Below are 22,947 nucleotides of genomic sequence, written 5' to 3' on the forward strand. Positions count from 1 at the left end.
CTCAAGTCACCCCAAACTCTGATGAGAAGTCGGTCTACTAGACGATCTCGAGACTTTTGACATCAAAGACTTGGACAAAATGCAGGCTCTCTTCGATATGTTTTAGCTGTTTCTTGGGGTAACATACTAGATTGTCATCAAGGCTCTATACATACTTCAAATTATCAGATATCGCATGTTTCAGAAATCCAACAGGGCTAACATCGTCTTCCAAGGAGTAACTCTTTGATGTCCAACAATCAGTAGATTCAGCGTAGTTAGGTTCCCAACTTGCAGAAAGAACCCAATTCTGGTGTCCCACAATGTTATTACTCCCTGATAATTCTTCGTCGTCCATGTCACCGCCCAACTTCCTCACTGTCACATACTTATGAAGGCTCGGCTACATCAAATCATCCCTTACTTTGACCTCAGACTCGACAAACGGGTCTGACCTCTTCTTACTAGACTCAGAGAAGGTAAAAGATGAATTTGACCTTGTGGTGGAGTTGAGATCTGCCATGTTTTCAAGAATGGAATCGGGTTTGCTAACACAAGCTGGGAGTGTTAAGTTTATGGTAGCACTGTTATTACGAGTTACGGTATCGGTTTTTGTATTGGAATTTTCGTTTTAGTTTTGTTCTGGTGGCAATTTTGAAAGTCTTGAAGGAGAAATAAAGTGTAGTTTGTTAGCGGAGCTGGAGTTGGTGTTAAAAAAGCATCAAAATTGATGTCAATGTCTCGAGATCGTCTAGCATACCTCTTTCTCACTAGAGTTTGGGGTGACTTGTTGTTTGGTGTTTCTGTCTCACCCTTAGATCATGGTTGAGTACCTGATTTTGAGGGACAGTTCAAGTTTTCATCTTGATTGGTTCATTTTTGGGATGAATTCGCTTTGTGCATTTGCTTTGAACCTTGTTGTGTTCTTGCTGGTTAGGAAGACTTCTGCATTGACTATAAATGTTGCTAGGGTTGTCAAGGATTGGATGTTGATTGCGTTCTCGTGGTCGGTTATTAAGGATACTGTGACTCCTATTAACTTGTTTAGGTATGGATTGGCGTTTTGGGGTGTTGGGTTTTATAATCGTTCTAAGTTCCAAGCACTTAAGGCGAACGAGGCTCAGAAGAAGGCTGCTCAAGCTGATGATGAGCAAGATCGGTTGCTCGAGAATAGAGATGGTGATAGAAAGAAGAATGAGAACCAGTCTTAGATACAAACCCTCCCACAAGAAGTACCACGTGGGAAGCTCCGAATAATATCCAAAACCACTGTCAAAGAGGCAACCAGAGGATGATGATCCCCAGACAAAGGAGGCAATGAAGGAGGTGGGGCGGCAAGATGCTTCTCACGCAAGGCCACAAGAGTGGCATCGGAGGAGGGTGCGACCCCAGAGGAAGAAAGCACTCGAACAGCAGCAGTATAGTGACCATCACAAATATTCCTCCGACATTGAAAGAGGTTAAGCTCACTCAAATCAAGATCTTCCTCCACATTAAACAAACAAGGACCCTCATCCAAACATTCCTGCAACAGCTGCAAACCTCCCCCAGGTACCCCCTAAGCAAGGATAGCCCTGACAATACTCACCTCCTGACGCTGGTGCCGAATAACAGTCCTACACTCAAGATTACTCCGAGGAGCGAAGGTCTTAAGTAGACAAAGTGGTAAAACAAGCAAACGAATCCAGCGGGAGAGGTCACCAGGGGAATCAGCCACATCATCCAGGACTCCTTTCAAAGCCCGAGCAAACCCAAGACGACACTTAGGAGGAATAGATTTCACGGTGCGAAGGCCCAACGATAACAAACGATCAAGCGAAGATATAGAACACTGAACAAGCTCAACACCATCATCAGATGAAGAAACCTAAGGAGAAGGAGCCAATGGTCTCATAATATCATAAATATGAAAGCTGTAGAGGCCATCAACACACTCCGGAGGTGCCACAACATCACCCCGACTATACCGACATCTAGAGCGAGTGGTACGGGTTTTAAAGCACACCCCACACAACCAGAGCCCCATCCACTTCAAAGTAATCTCGGCATTAGAGAAAACAGTCAGACTATCAACAAGAGTTTGATGCGTAAGGTCTAAAGCACCATCATGACAATGCCGGCCCTGAAAATCTTTATGCCATGCAGCCTTAGTAAGGCCTTTACCAAAACCATCTGGACACGCATGAAGACTCGAAAAAGGACAATAAAACCGTACATGTTCAGGCATAAAGGAGCAAGCAAGACAAACCACCACACCAAGGCAGCCACCACACCAAACCTGCCACGACAGCCAGGCAGCCCTAACCACGGCAAGACCAAGCACGAAGGAACCAAAAGACGGAGCCTAAGAGCCTGCCATACCTGCCAACCTGATTCCGGCAATAAGACACGAACAGGCCACCAACGGATAGGCTATCAGCAGCAAATGGCACCAAAAAAACCCACCAAAACCCTGTCAACACCACGACACCAGCCCCAACCCAACCAAACGGCGGCAGGAGGCAGCCAAAGGCAGCGGCAGGAGAAAACAGTAAAAGAATAACGAAGTAGAATAAAAAAAAGGTGAAAGAAAGGAGAAGAAAAATCGCTAAACCCGCCGGAATCAAGCAGCAGACGACAACCTAGGATTGCAAAGGATCACCCCCATAACTGGTAACCATCGCAACCAGAACCGTCGTGGAGGAGCCGCTGCAGTCGTGCGATACTTATCGCAAAAGGATATGTATTGCAAAAGGATGCCCTAATCGCAGAAACACACAAAGAGCAACCTCAGACCGACGAACATCACCAACAACCAAATGTCCGGCGTAAAAGAACGGCGAGGACAATGGTGGTCGATGGTATTAGGATTAACAGAGGGCCGAAGATAACAGACCGAAACCACCGACGAAAAACAAACAACGAACGCAACCGGCAACACCATCTAACACTCGTACACGACAGCGATGTGAGGTCTAATATCGGCGTGAGGCGGTGGTCAGCCCCTCGGTGGCAGTCGGCGGCAGGCGACAATGTAGCCCTAACAAAATCTCTGACGATCGCACTCCCTCACCTCTCTCTAGGTTGTTATTATTATCATTATTATTATTATTATTATTTTTATTATTATTATAAGGATGCGCGCAACTTTCATTAAAAGGAAAATAAAAGTTTACATGAAATTGGTGGGGAGCCGAGAGACAATCTGGGCTCCCACAGCCTTAGCAACAGCAAAGCTAAGTCTAGTAAAAATGTAAGCGTTCACCCGAGCCGCTTACATTTACTACTACTATTATTATAATTATTTCTACTATTATTATTATTATTATTATTATTATTATTATTATTATTATTATTATTATTATTATTATTATTATTATTATTATTATTATTATTATTATTATTATTATTATTATTATTATTATTATTATTCCGTCTCAACATAACTCGTATAAATAAAATAATATTATCATCATTATTAAATACGGAGTATTACAATCTTCCCCCGTAAAATAAACTTCGTCCACGAAGTTTCACCTTAGTCTTCCCTTTCCGACTATTTCCTCAAATCGTATGTACTCTCTTCCCGATGTTCGGTGTTCCACTCTTACTACTTCCTCACAACTCTCTCTCTATTCCATACATTCCGTACTTTCTCTTTCCTTACTTTCCGAATTGTTACATTCACTACCCCTAAAAGAGAACTTCGTCCTGAAGTTCAACTATCATGCTCAAAAATGCGGTCTCATACACTCTTTCTTAAGTTCCACAAATGACTATGTTCCAGGTTCCAAATTTTTCCCTACTTATTGCAAATCCATAAATAAACCAAATATGGTTCCAATACCATTGGTATAGCTGATGTGACTCATATTTGCGCACATTTAGTCCCCTAATTGAGCCTGTTTTGCATACTATTATATCATTCCATTGCCATTTTATCCGTCAAATGCTTTCTAATTTGCTTTCCTAGTGCATTTCGTATGTTTTGTAGGAAAGAAGGTAATTAGGCGGAAATTCCCGTCTTTCATGCATATTTGGAAGCTTGTTGAGGATATTTGATGGACTAGTATGAAGAGGAGGCGAGAATGATGGCCAAGTATGTAGGAATAAAGAGTATATAGAAGGATCATAGGGTTAAAAAGCAAGGATGACGAGAAGGAAGTCAATGCAAGAAGAAATTGCTCGGAACCGAACCAAGAGTTTCTCCTTTGGCTCTGAAAGTATGCTAGATGGAACAGCGTTGAAAAATCAAGTGATCTCGGCTTTTGAATCACTCCAATAGGAGTCCGGATGAGAAAATGATGTCCGTTTTATAATCCGAGCTCAAACAGAGAAGCTGTCCGCCAATCCGCTCGTCCCGAGACCCAATCCGCTCATCTCCTGCCAGACGAGCGTCTTCCCTTCAAGACGCTCGGATTGTTTGAAAAACAAGAATGAAGAAAAACACTTCAGGAATCCGAGCATCTTTGCCATAGGGACGCCCGTCCAACCACACACCAATCCGCGCGTCCAAGCAACAATCCGCCCGTCCAGCCACCCCAAAATCCGCCCGTCCCGACCCCTTGGATGCCCGGATTCTCTTACAGGCCCATACGTCCTCTTTTTCCCTCCATGAAAGATGCGCAAATTTATCAAAGACTAGCTAAAAGGAGACCGGCATCTTTTCTGAGAGGAGCGATTCCCTACCCAACATTTAGCATTGTTATTTACTATTTTACCCTTGCTTAACCAAATGATGCTCTATTATATATACCCCATTTGTAATAATCAAACCAAAAAAGTTTTCATTAGATTAATTCAATCCTTCTTTAGATTAGGTTAAGCTTTCATTAGGAGTAGATTAGAATAGATTACTCTTTAATCTTTCCACAAATCACACATTAATCTTTCCTTTAATTATTGTTCAAGTTTATTATTGAGTAATTCAAGTTTATTATTGGGTAATTAGAAGATCATTTGGGCTTATTGGGAGATTGACAACCTTCCATCAATCATCAAGTACTTCTATTATTCTTTGCATTATTATTTTGGAATCTCCATAGGTATAACTCTCTTAATCCTTGTTTTAATTATTGTTAATCTTTCTTACTTGTTCGTCATGTTTTGCCTTGTTAATATGATTGACAACCTTGTTAACATGCTAAACTTGATAATGAGTGAGTAGTCTCTTAGCTAGGATTAATGGGTAATTAGGGAAACCAACATGGGGATTGATTCATGCTTAATCGAATATGCTCACATAATTAATTTGCTTGCTTGTTGTGATGTCAACCTATGCACATGTTATGTTTGATGAAATGCTAAGCCTATGAATCCTTGCATTTACAACCATCTCTTATCTATTCAACTTGACTTGTAAGATATAAACCAACTCGAGTTTTATTATACCATGCATAGAAGTGAGTAGGGGGAAAGTAAGTCCACTTGTAGGTGTTGTACAATCTAATAGATTCGGCTCCGGGACCCAACTCTTCCTAAGAACCGTAAGACATAAACCAACTCGGTTCCTTTATAACAATAATTGCATGCTTATAATTAAGAACATGTTTGTATGATCAACTCCCATGATTTCCTTATGAACCCATGATATCCTAGCATTTTTAGTCATTTGTTTACATCTTTCCTTTTGTTGCTTGTTTATTGCTTTTATTAGATTAGAATCATCAACCCATTATAATTGTGACAACCCCTAGCACAACCATAATTAGATTGAATAATTTGAGTAACCACCGTCCCATGGATCGACCTCGACTTACCACTAACTAGTTGTTTGTTGAGAATTATAAATGTGTTTGATTGGATGTGACCCGACGACATCACCCATCAAAATGGCGCCGTTGCCGGGGGTGGTGTTGTTTATTTGATTTGTTCTTTTGTCTAGTTTTAGTTGTGCTTCTTTTTCTTGAGTTTTATTGCACTTGTTCTATTTCACATGCTCAACATGTCTACATTCACTTTTTGGCAATATGAAAATGAGTCATTTGATAAATATGTTGCAAGATTTGAAGATTATATGACTTATGCTTGGCATCATGGTTTTACTCTTTCAAATTTTGAAGCATGTTGTCTTGTTTATAATGGCATGAACCTTGAAACCCTCAACTTGGCATTTCACTTGAGTGGTGGTAGGATATATGAGATGAGTTATGAGGAATTTTGGGAATTTGTTGAGTTCATGACCATTCATTGTCTTAAGCAAACTATACATGACATATTTGAAAGTGCCAAGGAAGGTATAGAAGCGATAAAAACCACATTTCAAAAATTCATTGAGGAAAAATATGATGAAAATGAGATTTGTGAGGATGAGAAACCTTCCTATAACCTTGAGTCAACCTACTATGCCCACAAAATTACCCCACCTTGGGAAGATGGAGTGCTAGATGAGGAGAGTGATGATGAGGAGGAGTACATTCTTGATTGGGAAACTAATGCTTGGATGCCGTCATCCTACTCTTCTTGTGTTTCAATGAACTCAATCTCCATGGAATTTGATGTTAATGGGCAAAGTGAGAATGATATGGATGTGAGCTTGAGTGAAAACTCACCCTTTGAGGATGATATATTTAAGGGAGACAATTGTGTTGAGCTTGGTGAGCCTTGCTATGATAACCCCTTTGATAATGGATCTTGTTGGGATGAGGAATATGATGAGGACATTTGGGAACCCCAAATAGACACCCTTGAAATCACCTTAGATGATAATGAGAGTACTTGTATTGAATGTGGTGATTTTGACTATTTGGAGGATGAGTTGAGTGAATTGCCAACCAACTACCCATTTCACGTTCCTTCCATCCATCATTTCTCTTATAATTTTTGTCATGATGCTCTTGACATGCTTGTTCGGTCTCTTGGGCATTATTTCATTGCATAATCTTGTGTTGTTATCCATGCCTATTTATTTCTCACTCCCAAGAATTTGATCGACTTCTACGTGCTTTGAGTGCTAGTGATAATCTTCTATAAAATTGTTAATTTTCAATCTTTGGTTTGATGGAGTTCCTCAATAACCATTAATTTGTATATATGCATTTAGTGTAATTTTATATTTCATATATCATTTATGAAGCGGTTATTGATGGAGTTCCTCAATAACCGGTTTGGGGAGGTTAAACCATGAAGCAACATACATATATCATATAGTTTAGGCTTGCACTTATATTATATTTCATATTGAATTTACATTAGTTAGTTCATATAGTATAGTTGCATTGTAATATATCTCACATGATTCATGTAGTTAGTTGCATATAGACTAGAATTCATGCATAATCACTAATGACCAATCCTATTCTTTTCTACACTAGAAATAGTGTATAAATCGGTTTGAGGAGGTTTGATCATAGGTGACCATAGTTTACTAGAAATCATGCATCATATAATATAGTTTACATTGCATTCATTTGTTATATATGTCATATAGAATTGCATTTAGTTAGAGCATGCATTCATTCATATCATATCATTGCATTTGCACTTCAATTTCTATAAAACTTTAAAAATCGAAAAAAATGTATTTCTTTTTCATTCCTACTCCTACCTGTACATTGAGGACAATGTCCAAAATAAAGTGGAGGATGGGAATTTATATTCCAAAAATGCATAAAAATTGAAAATTTTCAAAAATTCACAAAAATATGTCTTTTAATTTCATAAAAACAAAACCCATAAAAAATTTTGAAAAATTGAAAAATCCAAAAACATGTTCATTTCCTTTGTAGTGTAGTCTTGTATATATTGTTTTGTATATATCATGTTTGTTCATCCTTGTTCACATTGATCGACTACGCCACATCCGAGACATGAGGATATTGAAGACCGCATGGTATGATCTTTCCAATCTCCTTTTTCCTCTTTATGTTAATGACTATGTGGCTTTATTTTGATTGATGCGGTATAAACAATGTGAATTTAGGATTGAATTTAGATTATTTGGCATACTAGTTGGTAGAATCATATGCATTAGGATGTATAAATGTTAGTTGCATCATGGCATATAGTTGCATGTTAGAAAATTTTGTGAAACCGTCTACTTGGGAAGCTTGACAAGTGTATATAGGCCCTAGTAGATGATTTTTCTTCTTAATACTTTGCTTGTTAGAATACTTGCAAAACACCCTAGGATGTGTCACGCTAGTATCCTTTGACCCATGGATTAAGGCCTAGTCAAGAGTACTGTAATACCCCGTATTTTTATATAATAAATTAAATGGATATTATTAAATATTATTTATTATACATTTTATGTTGCTAATTAAGTCGGGTTAATGGTGAGTCGATAATTACGCTAAACTATCGTAAGTTAATTAAGACGGGTTTATATTGAATTCGAAAGGTGAGCTAAACAATTAAACATCGACCCATTTGTGCTGGCCCAATAACATGTCCAGCCCAATAACCCTAACCCTATTTAACCCTAAACCCTAAACCTAATATACCCTAACCTCCCTCAACCCGCCTCCCTCAACCCGCCTCCCTTTTCTTCAGCTCAAACATCAACCCTCACGGTTAGAGAGAGAGAGAGTGGCCGTGTGTGTTGTCAGCGCAGCAAGGAAGATCTAGGGGTGGTTGTCGACGTCCGGTGGTAACCCTGGTGGCGGCTGTGGCGGCAGAAATGGTAAGAGTTCAACCCCTCCTCTGTTTTTCATTGTTTATGTCGGGGTTTTGGTGGTTGTGTCGTGTCTGATAGGGGAGTTTATGGGGGTTGTTGACAGCGTATAGGAGTAGAGTGGTAGGGGACGAGTGAAATGGTGGTGGTTATGGTGGCTTTAGGTGGTGGTGGTGGCTGAAATAGGTGGCAGCGACAAGGGTGGCAAACGGGCTAAATGGTGCGTTTTCAGGCGTGTTTGAGTGATTAGATTTGGGGTGGCGCCACCGTGGACTAGGGGGAGGTCGAAACGGTGGCGCCATGTCGTCTGGGTTCGTGGGTTTGGCGAGTAAGCCGGTGGTAGTTTAGGCGGGGGTTAGTTAATAGTTGCGGTGGTGGCGGGTTGAGAACGAGAGGTGTTTGGTGATGCGTGGTGGTGAACCAGGCCAAATGGCGGCCTTGGTTTGAACCGCCGGCGGCGATCGACCCTTGATGGGGGTGGTTGTTGGTGGCTGGGTTGAAGTGGGGACCACGACTGGTGGTTGTCGTGGTGGTATAGGTGGCGTGTGAGGAGAGTGGGTGCGTGTGAAGGGGGTAGTGTTGATGACGGGCTGTTTTGGTTTTGAAACGGGTTTTTCATAATTTAATCGTTATATTTCGTAATGGGTCGTATTCTAAATTAATTAATTAATTCCCGAGTGCATTAACATAATTAATGACGGGTTTGAGTCGGGATGTTTGAATTGTTTAAAGTTGATTCGGGTATTTCTTAAATCATATAATTCGTTTAATCTTTTATTTATCATATAATTTATTTAATTTAATCCCCGAGTCGTTTAAATAATTAGAGATGGACTTTGAGTCGGGACTGGTTAAAATGGAAAGTTACTATATCAGGAAAGTTTCTATTTTGGGAGATTTCTATATTTAGTAGTTAGTAATTATAAATATTATAATTGTTCTAGGTGACGGATTCGTGAAGGGTCGATAGTCAAATTCATTGCTTTACTTTCTGGACTGCTTAACTGCTTAATTGGAATTGCTGGCACTTTGAGGTAGGGAAATACACTTGACTAATTATCGTTGTTGTCGAATTGTGTTGACTGTTTCATGGTTGTTGATTTACGTTATCATTTATATTCGGAAAGGTGATTGACTGATTTGATCGTATTGAGTATGATATCACAACATCGGGTAACTGGCATGACTTTATGATTCATCAGTTCAGTGATTTATATACATATTGCATTGCATTAATTACTGTTGAGCATTTCATATGCATTGGAGTTGGAGGATGATGTGGTAGTGACGATGTTGAGATACGATGTGATGTTGTGATAAGACCCAGGCGGGTTCTGCAGGACTTGCCCTGGTGTCCTCAGCTGCGAGGTGGCAGATCGGCTTCGGTCGATATATATTCTACCGGGGATCGGTATGGCTGGGCGTCCCGGGGTATGAGATGTGTGTGATGAGTTGAGATGGAGATGGAGGTGGCGGAGTATCATGCATATCATATTTTATTGTTTATTGTTTTCCCTACTCAACCTCGTGGTTGACCCTGTGTATTCGTGATCACCTGTGATGAACCTTTTAATGGGGAGCAGACTTGACAGGTTAAGAGATAGGACGGGAGCTTGATGGGCGTGAGACACTGGATCAGACGACTTAGTAGCTAGATCATCATGTAGAAGACTTTCACTTTTATTTATATTAATTCTTGTAATTTGACGTAGAAGAGGTTTTGTAATAATTAAGTTAAAATAATTACATAAATTGCCTTGGAGTTTAATTTGTTATTCACTACCTCGGGAAACCGAGATGGTAACAGTCCGTTTTATTAGGGAATGTCTTGACGAAGACTTCTTTTATAAACCGGGGTGTTACAAAGTGGTATCAGAGCGAACGATCCTCAGGCCTAAACCAATGAGCCCAATGAACATAGGATGTGTCTAAATAAAATGACCCCGGGATAAAACTGTTAGGAGCACACTAAGGTAAGGTATGAGTTAGGGGCCCCCTTACACCGATCCAGTGGTCCTCTCAGTTGACCCGGAAACCATGAGTGTATACGAGAGAAAGGGTAGAATAGTTGCTTGAGGATGAACAGGAAATTCATATATCGTTGCCTAAGTGTTAATTGATTGATACATTGATTATTGCATAAAAGAGTTGATGTATACTTTGAGACCGATATATTCTAACCATTCTGCAGGACAACGCTACGGTAAGTAATTTCTATGAATGATGTGTTGCTAGTACTACTATAACTAAGTAATATGCGGTTATGTGATCCCGAACCCATGTTAGTATAGTATTGTGATAGTAATTAGAAACACTATCGAATTGCATGTTTATAGACATAACAATCGTGAGTTAGATATACGGAGTAAGATCGAGATGCGAAGGGATTCTATGGGGTAGATGTTACGAATTGTACAGTGTGAGATTTAAGTTAGGATGAATTAGTATCGATAGTATAATTGTAAGAATTGGGACATAGAAAATGAATGACATAGTGCTGAAACTCGTTTAGTTGATGTTACTCTTTAATTGACCTTACTGCCATTTCTCTTCTGTTCATTGCCTAAGGATAAAAATTTTATGAGAGGTAGCCTCGTGAGTTAGTGTTCATTTGGCGTCGGTTTCATGCTTATATGATATACGAATTAGGAGTAATAAATATTTTAGTAAGATGTGGTTAGGAAGTTTCTGTGCAGTGATGTTTGACCAACGATTTTGTAAAAATCCTCATTTAAATGGTATTAATAATTTTTGCATAATACAACTCCATCGATCAAAAGAGTCGCATATGTTTTCAAATTAACAAGCCACGAAAATTCTTGATGTCTTTATATTAAACGGTAAATTTTGCAAACTGACCCAAGTTTTGAACCAATTGTTGCCACATGTTTGTTTGGACCAACTGAGTTGTAAAATTCTTTAAAAATGGAATTCTTGTGCTTTAAACCTAATTCTTTTTCCCTGTGTTTTGAACTCACCGTGTTTTATAAAAGTAATATGAATCAAGTTTTAATCAAATAGTTATTTATTCGTGAATTTTGGAAGTTACAACGTAAATCAAAACATTTAAAATGTGCGTTCTATATTGAATTTTCATACAATTGTTTGGTTAATTCATGAGTTTAATAACGTGAATTTTTAATGTTTTATATGACGATAGTAGCACGCATGTTCAGTAGTTATGTATCTAACCAGTGATAAAATTTAAGGTTTAGTTGATAACATTGTTGGCATGATAGTATGAGTAAAATTGAATAGCTTAAATTGATCTTTAAATCAAGGGTGAAATATTTTATACGAGTCCAGTTGTTTCATATTCTATATATGTTTGGCATGTTGTGATATTTCTAGTGTGTTCATCATATTTGCATAGTGGTCGGATATATATAAATATAAAACTATATTGTCATATCTTGGTAAAGTTGATGGCGTTAAAAAATTTAATTTGATTGCTCGAAAATACACGCTTGAATAATTATAATAATTATGTTTAAATGTTTACACACGGATGGTAGTAATGAGTATGTCTAAATGTTCATACACATAGAATGTCATCTGAGTTCTAATGTCTTTTATGTGAGTCGGTGTGCCTATAGTTATACTTGTAACTTTCATTTCATTAAATTATTTCAGTTAAACCTAAACCTATAAAATGATAATAAACAGTGTTGTTGTTTCTTATTGGATATATTCGTTATTACATTGTCATAAAATGCTAAAATGATTTTTGCTATTGTAGCACGACATTTGACATATCTATATTCTCGAGTCGTTACTATCAATTACATTTTAATAAAGATTGTTTATGATAATTATATTGGCAATTATAATGGGATAACCCTTTAATGATTCACATGATATGCATTTGTTCCAATAATAGTCGTTATAGTTACGTTTAATTGAGCCGTGAATATAACTCAGTAAAGAAGTGCAATTAAAATCCTGATGATTGAGGTAATAGTCGTTCATTAGTAAAGATAGGACTGAAATGAATAAAAGGAACCTGTAAATTACGATATATGAGTCGACACCTAAGCTTGTTTTGTTTGAAGGAATTGAATTAAGTTTACCTGATTTTGAGTCTCGTAGTAAGCTGTAAATGAATTCTATGGACGGCCTGTTATAAGATTAGGTTAAGAAAATTATTCACCATCCAGTATGAAAGTAAAAGTTTTGAAAAAAATGAAGTTAAATTTTGTCGTATGAGTATAAATTCGGAATGAGATTTCCAGCCAGTGTCTGGTGGTATGGTTCCATGATATTTGCTAGTCTGGAGGAATGAAACTAGAACGGAGTCATAAGTAGCGGGGTAATTTAGTCATGTTGTTCGTTCATATAGCGAATTGGTGGGTGTGGTTAGTTACGAATGTCGAAACGGGAAATGTAATGTGGTGATTTAAGTGAATTATGTGTTAACACGGTAGGTTGATATTAGCATGATATGTAAAGGATATTGGTAAAATTGGTGTAGTTAAATACATTTAATCTGTTATGTCATGGTGTTGGGTACAGTCGAAATATATTTAAAACCAAGAACGAAAATTTTATGTATGATAGTCTTGTATGTTACCTTTCCAATATCGTTGTTTAATCACTTGTGTGACTCGACCAATAAGTTATAAAATTTGCCAATCAATGTGCATTCTTCATTCATGAATAAATACCAAACCTTTGCTATGAGGATTAAAAATATTTCTGGGACGATAAATACTGCGAAACTGGTTGTCTTCATTTTTATCGGTGATTCTGTGTCTTGACCTAAATCTGTACAATTAAGAAAAGGAAAGTCAGACTGGACCTATTAGGTTATAAATTTTCATAAATCGATTTATTAGGTTTTGAGCCTAATTCCTTTCTTAGGATGATTAATCCCCTATGTTTCTAAGGTATGAGATTACAATGATTGGTAAAATGAATAATTACTAATGATTTTTACTGGTAACGGTAGCTTCCTTGAGAGAGTTGGTATATTGGTTGTCTTTGGTAAGGATTAGTTAACTTGAACGTGAGTTGTGAATCTTTTATTCTCTTTCAGTCGATAGCAGTAGTTTGAGAACTTTTGTTATAATAATGAAGGTTACGAGGACGTAACCGTGTTTCTAGTCGGGTAGGATTGTAAAATCTTGATGCTTAATTTGCACTTGTTTGTAAGTTATAGTTGACCAAGTTGATGTTTAGTTGTGGGGTACCTATACAAATGAGTCCTATATGTTTTATTCCTACTTCTGTTAGTTGGTTGAGGTGTAAAAAGGGAGTATAGTTAAACTTCTGGTATCGAGTTTTGAGTTGTGGGGCCTTTGTGCCGAGTTACGTTTGCGGTCCGGTGCGACCATGGTTATTGACTTGATTGAGTTTGAGATCGGATTTTAGATGGAAGATGACGGTGTTCTCAGGTGATTATTTAGTTGTTATACATTTGTGTTCTCAGGTAGTTATTAGTTATAGTTAATTGGTTAAGTAATGACGAGCTAAACTTCGGGACGAAGTTTATTTTTAGGAGGGAAGAATGTAACATTTCGTGTTTGTATGTTTAATTGATGTGTCAAGTGTGTGTTAACCGTGTTAGGAATGCGTGACGTCCGTATGTACGATAGGCAATACCCTTTTGAGGTTTGAGTATGGGAGCGAACTTCGGGGCGAAGTTCATTTTAAGGGGGGAAGACTGTAATACCCCGTATTTTTATATAATAAATTAAATGGATATTATTAAATATTATTTATTATACATTTTATGTTGCTAATTAAGTCGGGTTAATGGTGAGTCGATAATTACGCTAAACTATCGTAAGTTAATTAAGACGGGTTTATATTGAATTCGAAAGGTGAGCTAAACAATTAAACATCGACCCATTTGTGCTGGCCCAATAACATGTCCAGCCCAATAACCCTAACCCTATTTAACCCTAAACCCTAAACCTAATATACCCTAACCTCCCTCAACCCGCCTCCCTCAACCCGCCTCCCTTTTCTTCAGCTCAAACATCAACCCTCACGGTTAGAGAGAGAGAGAGAGTGGCCGTGTGTGTTGTCGGCGCAGCAAGGAAGATCTAGGGGTGGTTGTCGACGTCCGGTGGTAACCCTGGTGGCGGCTGTGGCGGCAGAAATGGTAAGAGTTCAACCCCTCCTCTGTTTTTCATTGTTTATGTCGGGGTTTTGGTGGTTGTGTCGTGTCTGATAGGGGAGTTTATGGGGGTTGTTGACAGGGTATAGGAGTAGAGTGGTAGGGGACGAGTGAAATGGTGGTGGTTATGTTGGCTTTAGGTGGTGGTGGTGGCTGAAATAGGTGGCAGCGACAAGGGTGGCAAACGGGCTAAATGGTGCGTTTTCAGGCGAGTTTGAGTGATTAGATTTGGGGTGGCGCCACCGTGGACTAGGGGGAGGTCGAAACGGTGGCGCCATGTCGTCTGGGTTCGTGGGTTGACGGCGAGTAAGCCGGTGGTAGTTTGGGCAGGGGTTAGTTAATAGTTGCGGTGGTGGCAGGTTGAGAACGAGAGGTGTTTGGTGATGCGTGGTGGTGAACCAGGCCAAATGGCGGCCTTGGTTTGAACCGCCGGCGGCAGTCGACCCCAGTGGCGGTGGTTGTTGGTGGCTGGGTTGAAGTGGGGACCACGACTGGTGGTTGTCGTGGTGGTATAGGTGGCGTGTGAGGAGAGTGGGTGCGTGTGAAGGGGGTAGTGTTGATGACGGGCTGTTTTGGTTTTGAAACGGGTTTTTCATAATTTAATCGTTATATTTCGTAATGGGTCGTATTCTAAATTAATTAATTAATTCCCGAGTGCATTAACATAATTAAAGACGGGTTTGAGTCGGGATGTTTGAATTGTTTAAAGTTGATTCGGGTATTTCTTAAATCATATAATTCGTTTAATCTTTTATTTATCATATAATTTATTTAATTTAATCCCCGAGTCGTTTAAATAATTAGAGATGGACTTTGAGTCGGGACTGGTTAAAATGGAAAGTTACTATATCGGGAAAGTTTCTATTTTGGGAGATTTCTATATTTAGTAGTTAGTAATTATAAATATTATAATTGTTCTAGGTGACGGATTCGTGAAGGGTCGATTGTCAAATTCATTGCTTTACTTTCTGGACTGCTTAACTGCTTAATTGGAATTGCTGGCACTTTGAGGTAGGGAAATACACTTGACTGATTATCGTTGTTGTCAAATTGTGTTGACTGTTTCATGGTTGTTGATTTACGTTATCATTTATATTCGGAAAGGTGATTGACTGATTTGATCGTATTGAGTATGATATCACAACATCGGGTAACTGGCATGACTTTATGATTCATCAGTTCAGTGATTTATATACATATTGCATTGCATTAATTACTGTTGAGCATTTCATATGCATTGGAGTTGGAGGATGATGTGGTAGTGACAATGTTGAGATACGATGTGATGTTGTGATAAGGCCCAGGCGGGTTCTGCAGGACTTGCCCTGGTGTCCTCAGCTGCGAGCTGGCAGATCGGCTTCGGTCGATATATAGTCTACCGGGGATCGGTATGGCTGGGCGTCTCGGGGTATGAGATGTGTGTGATGAGTTGAGATGGAGATGGAGGTGGCGGAGTATCATGCATATCATATTTTATTGTTTATTGTTTTCCCTACTCAACCTCGTGGTTGACCCTGTGTATTCGTGATCACCTGTGATGAACCTTTTAATGGGGAGCAGACTTGACAGGTTAAGAGATAGGACGGGAGCTTGATGGGCGTGAGACACTGGATCAGACGACTTAGTAGCTAGATCATCATGTAGAAGACTTTCACTTTTATTTATATTAATTCTTGTAATTTGACGTAGAAGAGGTTTTGTAATAATTGAGTTAAAATAATTACATAAATTGCCTTGGAGTTTAATTTGTTATTCACTACCTCGGGAAACCGAGATGGTAACAGTCCGTTTTATTAGGGAATGTCTTGACGAAGACTTCTTTTATAAACCGGGGTGTTACAAGTACCTTGTGGTGTGATAACTCCTTGGCTACCGTTTATTCCAAGGTGACCCTTGAAACCATGCAACCATCATTCATCCATGTTCTACCACATTTTGTCATCAAAGGGAATGGGCACAAACAAAAATTATTCAAATTTGAGTTCAAGAAAAGAAAAGAAAAGAAAAGAAAAGAAAAAGTTTGCAAAATTGCATCAAAAGAAAAGAGAAGTAACAAAAATGAAAACTCCTATGATTCAAATATAAGGCACCCTCGTTTCTAATTGGGGTGACTTTGAAAATGTTCAAAAGAAAAATGCAAAAGTTGAAAAGTTGTCAAGTATTGAAATGCCAAAAATCAAAAGAAATGGCAAAAAGAAAGTGTTCTCAAATGTTATATGCCACAAGAAATTTGGGGGGAAAAACAACAACAAAAGTAAACTCCCAAATGAAACTCAAAATTCTATCGATCCCTTTATCCATCGTATCCACTTTTGCTCATGGTAGAGAGGGGACAACCCTTCTTCTTGTCTAGGCAAGAGGGGGAATTCCGCGATCCTCCAGTATTTCTAACACCATAAGGAGTCTATTCTTGACAAAAACATTTAACGATTGAGGACAAAGGTACCCTAGATTGACACAACGTGGAGGTAATTTGTTGGTATCCTTCTAGGCTTAGTAGTTTGAAGAAATTGCATCTATGAAGGAGTGTTTACCCTTGAATTGCTTCCCTTGTAGATAATTTTCGCCACTTAGATGAGGAAAGTTGCTATTCTTTTGTAGATGTATCCATTACTTGATTTTGTGTGCTTTAATGTTTGGATGTGTCGCCATTTTGGCAAGACCCACCTTGCCTTGTAAGAAAGCATCCTACCTCATGGTTGTCTTGTTGTGAGTTGAAGGGGCGGAGTGAGACCCGCTAATTGTCTCACATCGGCTATATTAGTATAGGTTAGTTTGAATAAGGGTCCTAGTTTTTGTCACCTCTTTACTCGGGACGAGTAAAGGTTCGGTTTGGGGATATTTGATGTGACTTATATTTACGCACATTTAGTCCCCTAATTGAGCCTGTTTTGCATACTATTATATCATTCCATAGTCATTTTATCCGTCAAATGCTTTCTATTTTGCTTTCCTAGTGCATTTCGTATGTTTTGTAGAAAAGAAGGTAATTAGGCGAAAATTCCCGTCTTTCATGCATATTTGGAAGCTTGTTGACGATATTTGATGGACTCGTATGAAGAGGAGGCGAGAATGATGGCCAAGTATGTAGGAATAAAGAGTATATAGAAGGATCATAGGGTTAAAGCAAGGATGACGAGAAGGAAGTCAATGCAAGAAGAAATTGCTCGGAACCGAACCAAGGGTTGCTCCTTTAGCTCTAAAAGTATGCTAGATGGAACGGCGTCGAAAATAAAGTGATCTAGGCTTTTGAATCACTCCAATAGGAGCTCGGATGAGAAAATGACGTCCGTTTTACAATCCGAGCTCAAACAGAGAAGCTGTCCGCCAATCCGCTCGTCCCGAGACCCAATCCGCTCGTCTCCTGCAGGACGAGCATCTTCCCTTCAAGACGCTCGGATTGTTTGACAGACAAGAATGAAGAAAAACACTTCAGGATTCCGAGCGTCTTTGCCATAGGGACGCCCGTCCAACCACGCACCAATCCGCCCGTCCAAGCAACAATCCGCCCGTCCCGACCCCTTGGATGCCCGGATTCTCTTACAGGCCCGTACGTCCTCTTCTTCCCTCCATGAAAGATGCGCATATTTATCCAAGACTAGCTAAATGGAGACCGGCATCTTTTCTGAGAGGAGCGATTCCCTACCCAACATTTAGCATTGTTATTTACTATTTTACCCTTGCGTAACCAAATGATGCTCTATTATATATACCCCATTTGTAATAATCAAACCAAAAAAGTTTTCATTAGATTAATTCAATCCTTCTTTAGATTAGGTTAAGCTTTCATTAGGAGTAGATTAGAATAGATTACTCTTTAATCTTTACACAAATCACACATTAATCTTTCCTTTAATTATTGTTCAAGTTTATTATTGAGTAATTCAAGTTTATTATTGGGTAATTAGAAGATCATTTGGGCTTATTGGGAGATTGACAACCTTCTATCAATCATCAAGTACTTCTATTATCCTTTGCATTATTATTTTGGAATCTCCATAGGTATAACTCCCTTAATCCTTGTTTTAATTATTGTTAATCTTTCTTACTTGTTCATCATGTTTTGCCTTGTTAATATGATTGACAACCTTGTTAGCATGCTAAACTTGATAATGAGTGAGTAGTCTCTTAGCTAAGATTAATGGGTAATTAGGGAAACCAACATGGGGATTGATTCATGCTTAATCTAATATGCTCACATAATTAATTTGCTTGCTTGTTGTGATGTCAACCTATGCACATGTTATGTTTGATGAAATGCTAAGCCTACGAATCCTTGCATTTACAACCATCTCTTATCTATTCAACTTGACTTATAAGATATAAACCAACTCGAGTCTTGTTAGACAATGCATAGAAGTGATTAGGGGGAAAGTAAGTCGACTTGTAGGTATCACTGAACTTCATGTCCTTCTCGGTCTGTACGAGGAGGGAGTGCAGTTCATGGGGAGTTTTCTTCAAATCATTCATATAGTAATTCGCTCTAAATTGCGAAAAACCATCGTGGAGTGAGTGAAGCATGCGGTCGATAACAATGTTCTCGCTGATGTTACAGTTAAAGGTCTCACTTCTCGACATTCTCAATCATGCGAGAATGTGTGGGCTAACCGGTTGGCCCTTTCGGAGTCTCGCATCAAAGAAGCGAGTGGTATGCTCATAGGTCACGATTCTCGGTGCTTTCGAGAATTCCTTAGTGAGCGTGGTGAAAATCTTGTTTGCACCTTGGGCTATGAAGCGTTTCTGCAAATTGGGTTCCATTGCAAAAATAAGTACGTTCTTTACCGCACCCGCTTCTAAAGCGAAATCGTTATACTTGTTGATTTCGTTGATTCCAGCCGTGGGGCCTGGGTTTAACGGCATGGGCTCAAGCAGATATTTGAGCTTTCGTCGGCGGCGCAGCATTCCGTAATTTGCCTCCCGATCCGCGAAGTTGGATCCATCATTCTTCAGTCGAGTAGACTGATTCATCTGACTCATGAAGATCCTAAGCCAGGACTCACGATCCAATGTGGCACTTGGCATTGGGTTATCACTTGAACCAGCCATTAGTTGTTTTAGCAGTAAAAAACGTGATCTACACTGAAAAAGAAAGAAAAACAAAACGAAATAAGCAACTCATCGAGGTGATTTAAGTCTATTTTAAAATTCATTTTAAACATGTAGACTCTCGCACTTGCATAATTGATCTCCCTCAAGAATGATACAAGTGATCCCAAGACTCAATTTCTGTAAATTGATAAGCCAACTGTTTAGCTAATTCTTCCGGAAGAACTCTTGGTCGATAGATTTCCGTAAATCCTATCTATAGTCCACCATAGTCACAGGATCGTACGAGTGACCACAGTGTTGAGATAAAATAGGTCAATCGGTTCCAACTTACCCGACGTAGAAGGGGTCATAGTATGCCTACCGACGAAGAAGGGACTCATTGGAGTTTGACCTATAAAGACCGTTCTCAATTTTAGTTTATACGAGGAAGATCCCATCAACAAAATTATAATTCATTTTAAGTGAACGAATAACTAGCGTCTGTCGTGAATGAATTCATTTGGAAGATGGCTTAAAAACGTGTGACATGAGAATGTCAATGAAAACTAACTCGTGACCTCTATATGTGTCAGTTTTCATGCAATAAATTATAGGTGGTTTGGTTTTTAGGCGGAATATGATGCATATTATCGTTGCATAAAAATAAATAAAGGAATGCGATACGTAAATAAAAAATTCCTAGTGTGGCCTATCCTAGTATAAGAACAAGATACAACTTTGGAATCCACCGTTGGACCCGAAAAGCTTGTCTTGATGTTCCATCTTGATCCAAGTAGCGGGAGTGAGCATCCGGTCTCCATCTTTGGTCTTCTCAAAAATTACAATTTAAAATTACAAAATATAAACCTATTTACATTCTAATTAAAACTGTAATTACAAGTGAAAAATCCAAAACGGAGATGCAAGATCTCAAAATACAACCAAGACCGTGTTCCATCATTACGGTAACACGTTCTACTAAGGCCACACTAAGTTACAATTGATTGTAAAAATTAAATACGTAATTAAAATGGCATTCACGGCATTCAACAAAACGATAAATAAAAATGCATCAACTAAAAACAAATTCATTCGTGACATAATTCCGTAATTATGTTAAATTTATCCAAACCACCTTTTAATGATTAAAATTCATGTGATAAAACCGCTTCTATCATTTAATTTTAATCCATTACAATCCGTTACTTTAAAAACGCTTTAAAATAACTTAATGGTACGTGTGTGAACCGTTTCACAATCATAGCGAGTGTACTATATCCGTATAAAGTACATATTGAAGCCAAAAGAAAATTTAAATCAAAAGAAACAAATTTTCAAAGCTGTTAAAGACAAAATCCCTCGATCCAGGGACATAAGTGCTCGATCGAGGAACTAAAGGGCTCGATCGACTGAACTGCAAGTCGATCGAGGGGTATGCTAATCAGGGAGTACTCGATCGAGGGACAGGAGGGCTCGATCGACTGAACTGCAAGTCGATCGAGAGGTATGCTAATCAGGAGGTGCTCGATCGACTAAACTGGTGGTCGATCGAATACCTATATCAGCAAAACTACTCGATCGAGTACGAGGACAACTCGATCGAGCAGCAGGGTTTAGAAGGGGGTCGATCGAGTACAACAGGGACTCGATCGAGAAAAAGGTTTTTGACACGGGGTCGATCGAGTACAACAGGGACTCGATCGAGCAAAAAACAAGCAGAAAAAACACTCGATCGATGGAAATATTGTTCGATCGAGTACAAGAAATTCTGAAAAATTCCAAACCCTCGTGAAACAAGTTTTATGATACAAAACCAAAACAATTTTGATCAAAAACGCATATAATCAATTTTAACAATTGACAAAAACATGACATATTGTTATAATTTCTGTATAAAACAACAATATGCAAAAACAAGATGATGAAATTACCGTGTAATACATGACACGGTTTAAAAAAAATTTCTGCCGTGTATACTAGGCACGGTTTTGAAAGCGAGAAAATCATCGTTTCAAAAACGCGTTTTATGAAAAACACATGAAAAATTCACGTGGCCTCGCTCTGATACCACTTGTGGGTTAATATCCGTATACTACCCTTAAATTGCAGGACTATAACGTAAATTTAAACATGCGAATATCGTCATAAAACATAAAAACAATAGAAACGATAAGGAACAAGAAATAACCTCGGGTCCTTTAAATTGCGGCGTAAAGAACAGAAATCAAAGCAGATTTCCTCCTAATCGTTGCACCCAAGACTTGTCCGAGATATGCCCTTGTGCTAGAACAGTGTTCTCCGATTGCCTTGCAATATTGGGAGAACTGATGTGAGTTTTTCTCGAGATGTGAGATCTCAGTTTCAGAGAGAAAATGTCTCCAAAACCCTAATTTGTTTTGGCAAATGACGATTAGGTTACAAAGAGGAGAGACTCCCTCTTTGTATGGTTCGGCCGTGAGTTTCTCATGGGGAGAGTGGGCTTTCCACTTTCTCTTATTTTTAACTCATGGTACGATCCGAAATCCTAAATGTATATGACACGGTCTGATTATAAACTGTTATCGGTTATCGGAAATTAAGGCATCAGCTAATAATACGGGTTAGCTGAATTATTAATACGTGTCCGACAAAACAGTATTGTATAATTATATTCAATATACATTTAAATATAAATCGCTTATATTTAATTTTACGAATTAACTGGTTAATTCGCCTTAGCCCATGATATTTAATCCGTATTAAATATAATATCTCAACATCACATATTTGACTAATTACTAGTCAAATAACTCGGACTAACTGGTTAGTCAATTTTGGCATCTACATGACAGTATTTTCATACCGTCACATCTCTCGAACGTATCCTATAGGTGTGACTTTTAGGGACCAGTTGATCACCGCCATCTGTATGACAATAACGTCAAACTTATCTAGCAAGCCAACCGTTATTGATAAACGTGGATCAACTGATAATAATACCAAAGTATGCCCTTTGATCCTTTTAGAGGTTTATAAGTCCTTGCACTAACTGTTAAGGACACCAACCCCAACACAAGGTTCCCCTGGATTTTCTTCCTCATCTGTAATCTCGTGCACATAGGCAGGTTCTGACCGTCGTTAAATGCATAGAGGCATTTCCACCATGTCGTCTGGCATATTAATCAAAGATGCAAGTTTTGCAAGAGCGTCTGCAAATTGATTCTCTTCACGAGGTAGGTGCAGATAG

General features: G+C 38.7%; 1 protein-coding gene across 1 annotated transcript; it reads left to right on the forward strand.

The window, feature by feature from the left end:
- The first annotated feature begins 800 nt into the window (after nt 1–800).
- On the forward strand, nt 801–1,190 carry LOC141613838 (putative sugar phosphate/phosphate translocator At2g25520). Its single transcript, XM_074432581.1, has one exon. It carries the CDS (start codon nt 801–803, stop codon nt 1,188–1,190), a length of 390 nt encoding a protein of 129 aa, XP_074288682.1.
- The last annotated feature ends 21,757 nt before the right edge of the window (nt 1,191–22,947 follow it).

The sequence above is a fragment of the Silene latifolia genome, chromosome 11, assembly GCF_048544455.1.
Source record: "Silene latifolia isolate original U9 population chromosome 11, ASM4854445v1, whole genome shotgun sequence".
Classification (NCBI taxonomy): domain Eukaryota; kingdom Viridiplantae; phylum Streptophyta; class Magnoliopsida; order Caryophyllales; family Caryophyllaceae; genus Silene; species Silene latifolia.

What these genes read in the sequence shown, in the direction of transcription:
- LOC141613838 (XM_074432581.1), top strand. Translation starts at nt 801, where the DNA reads ATGGTTGAGTACCTGATTTTGAGGGACAGTTCAAGTTTTCATCTTGAT.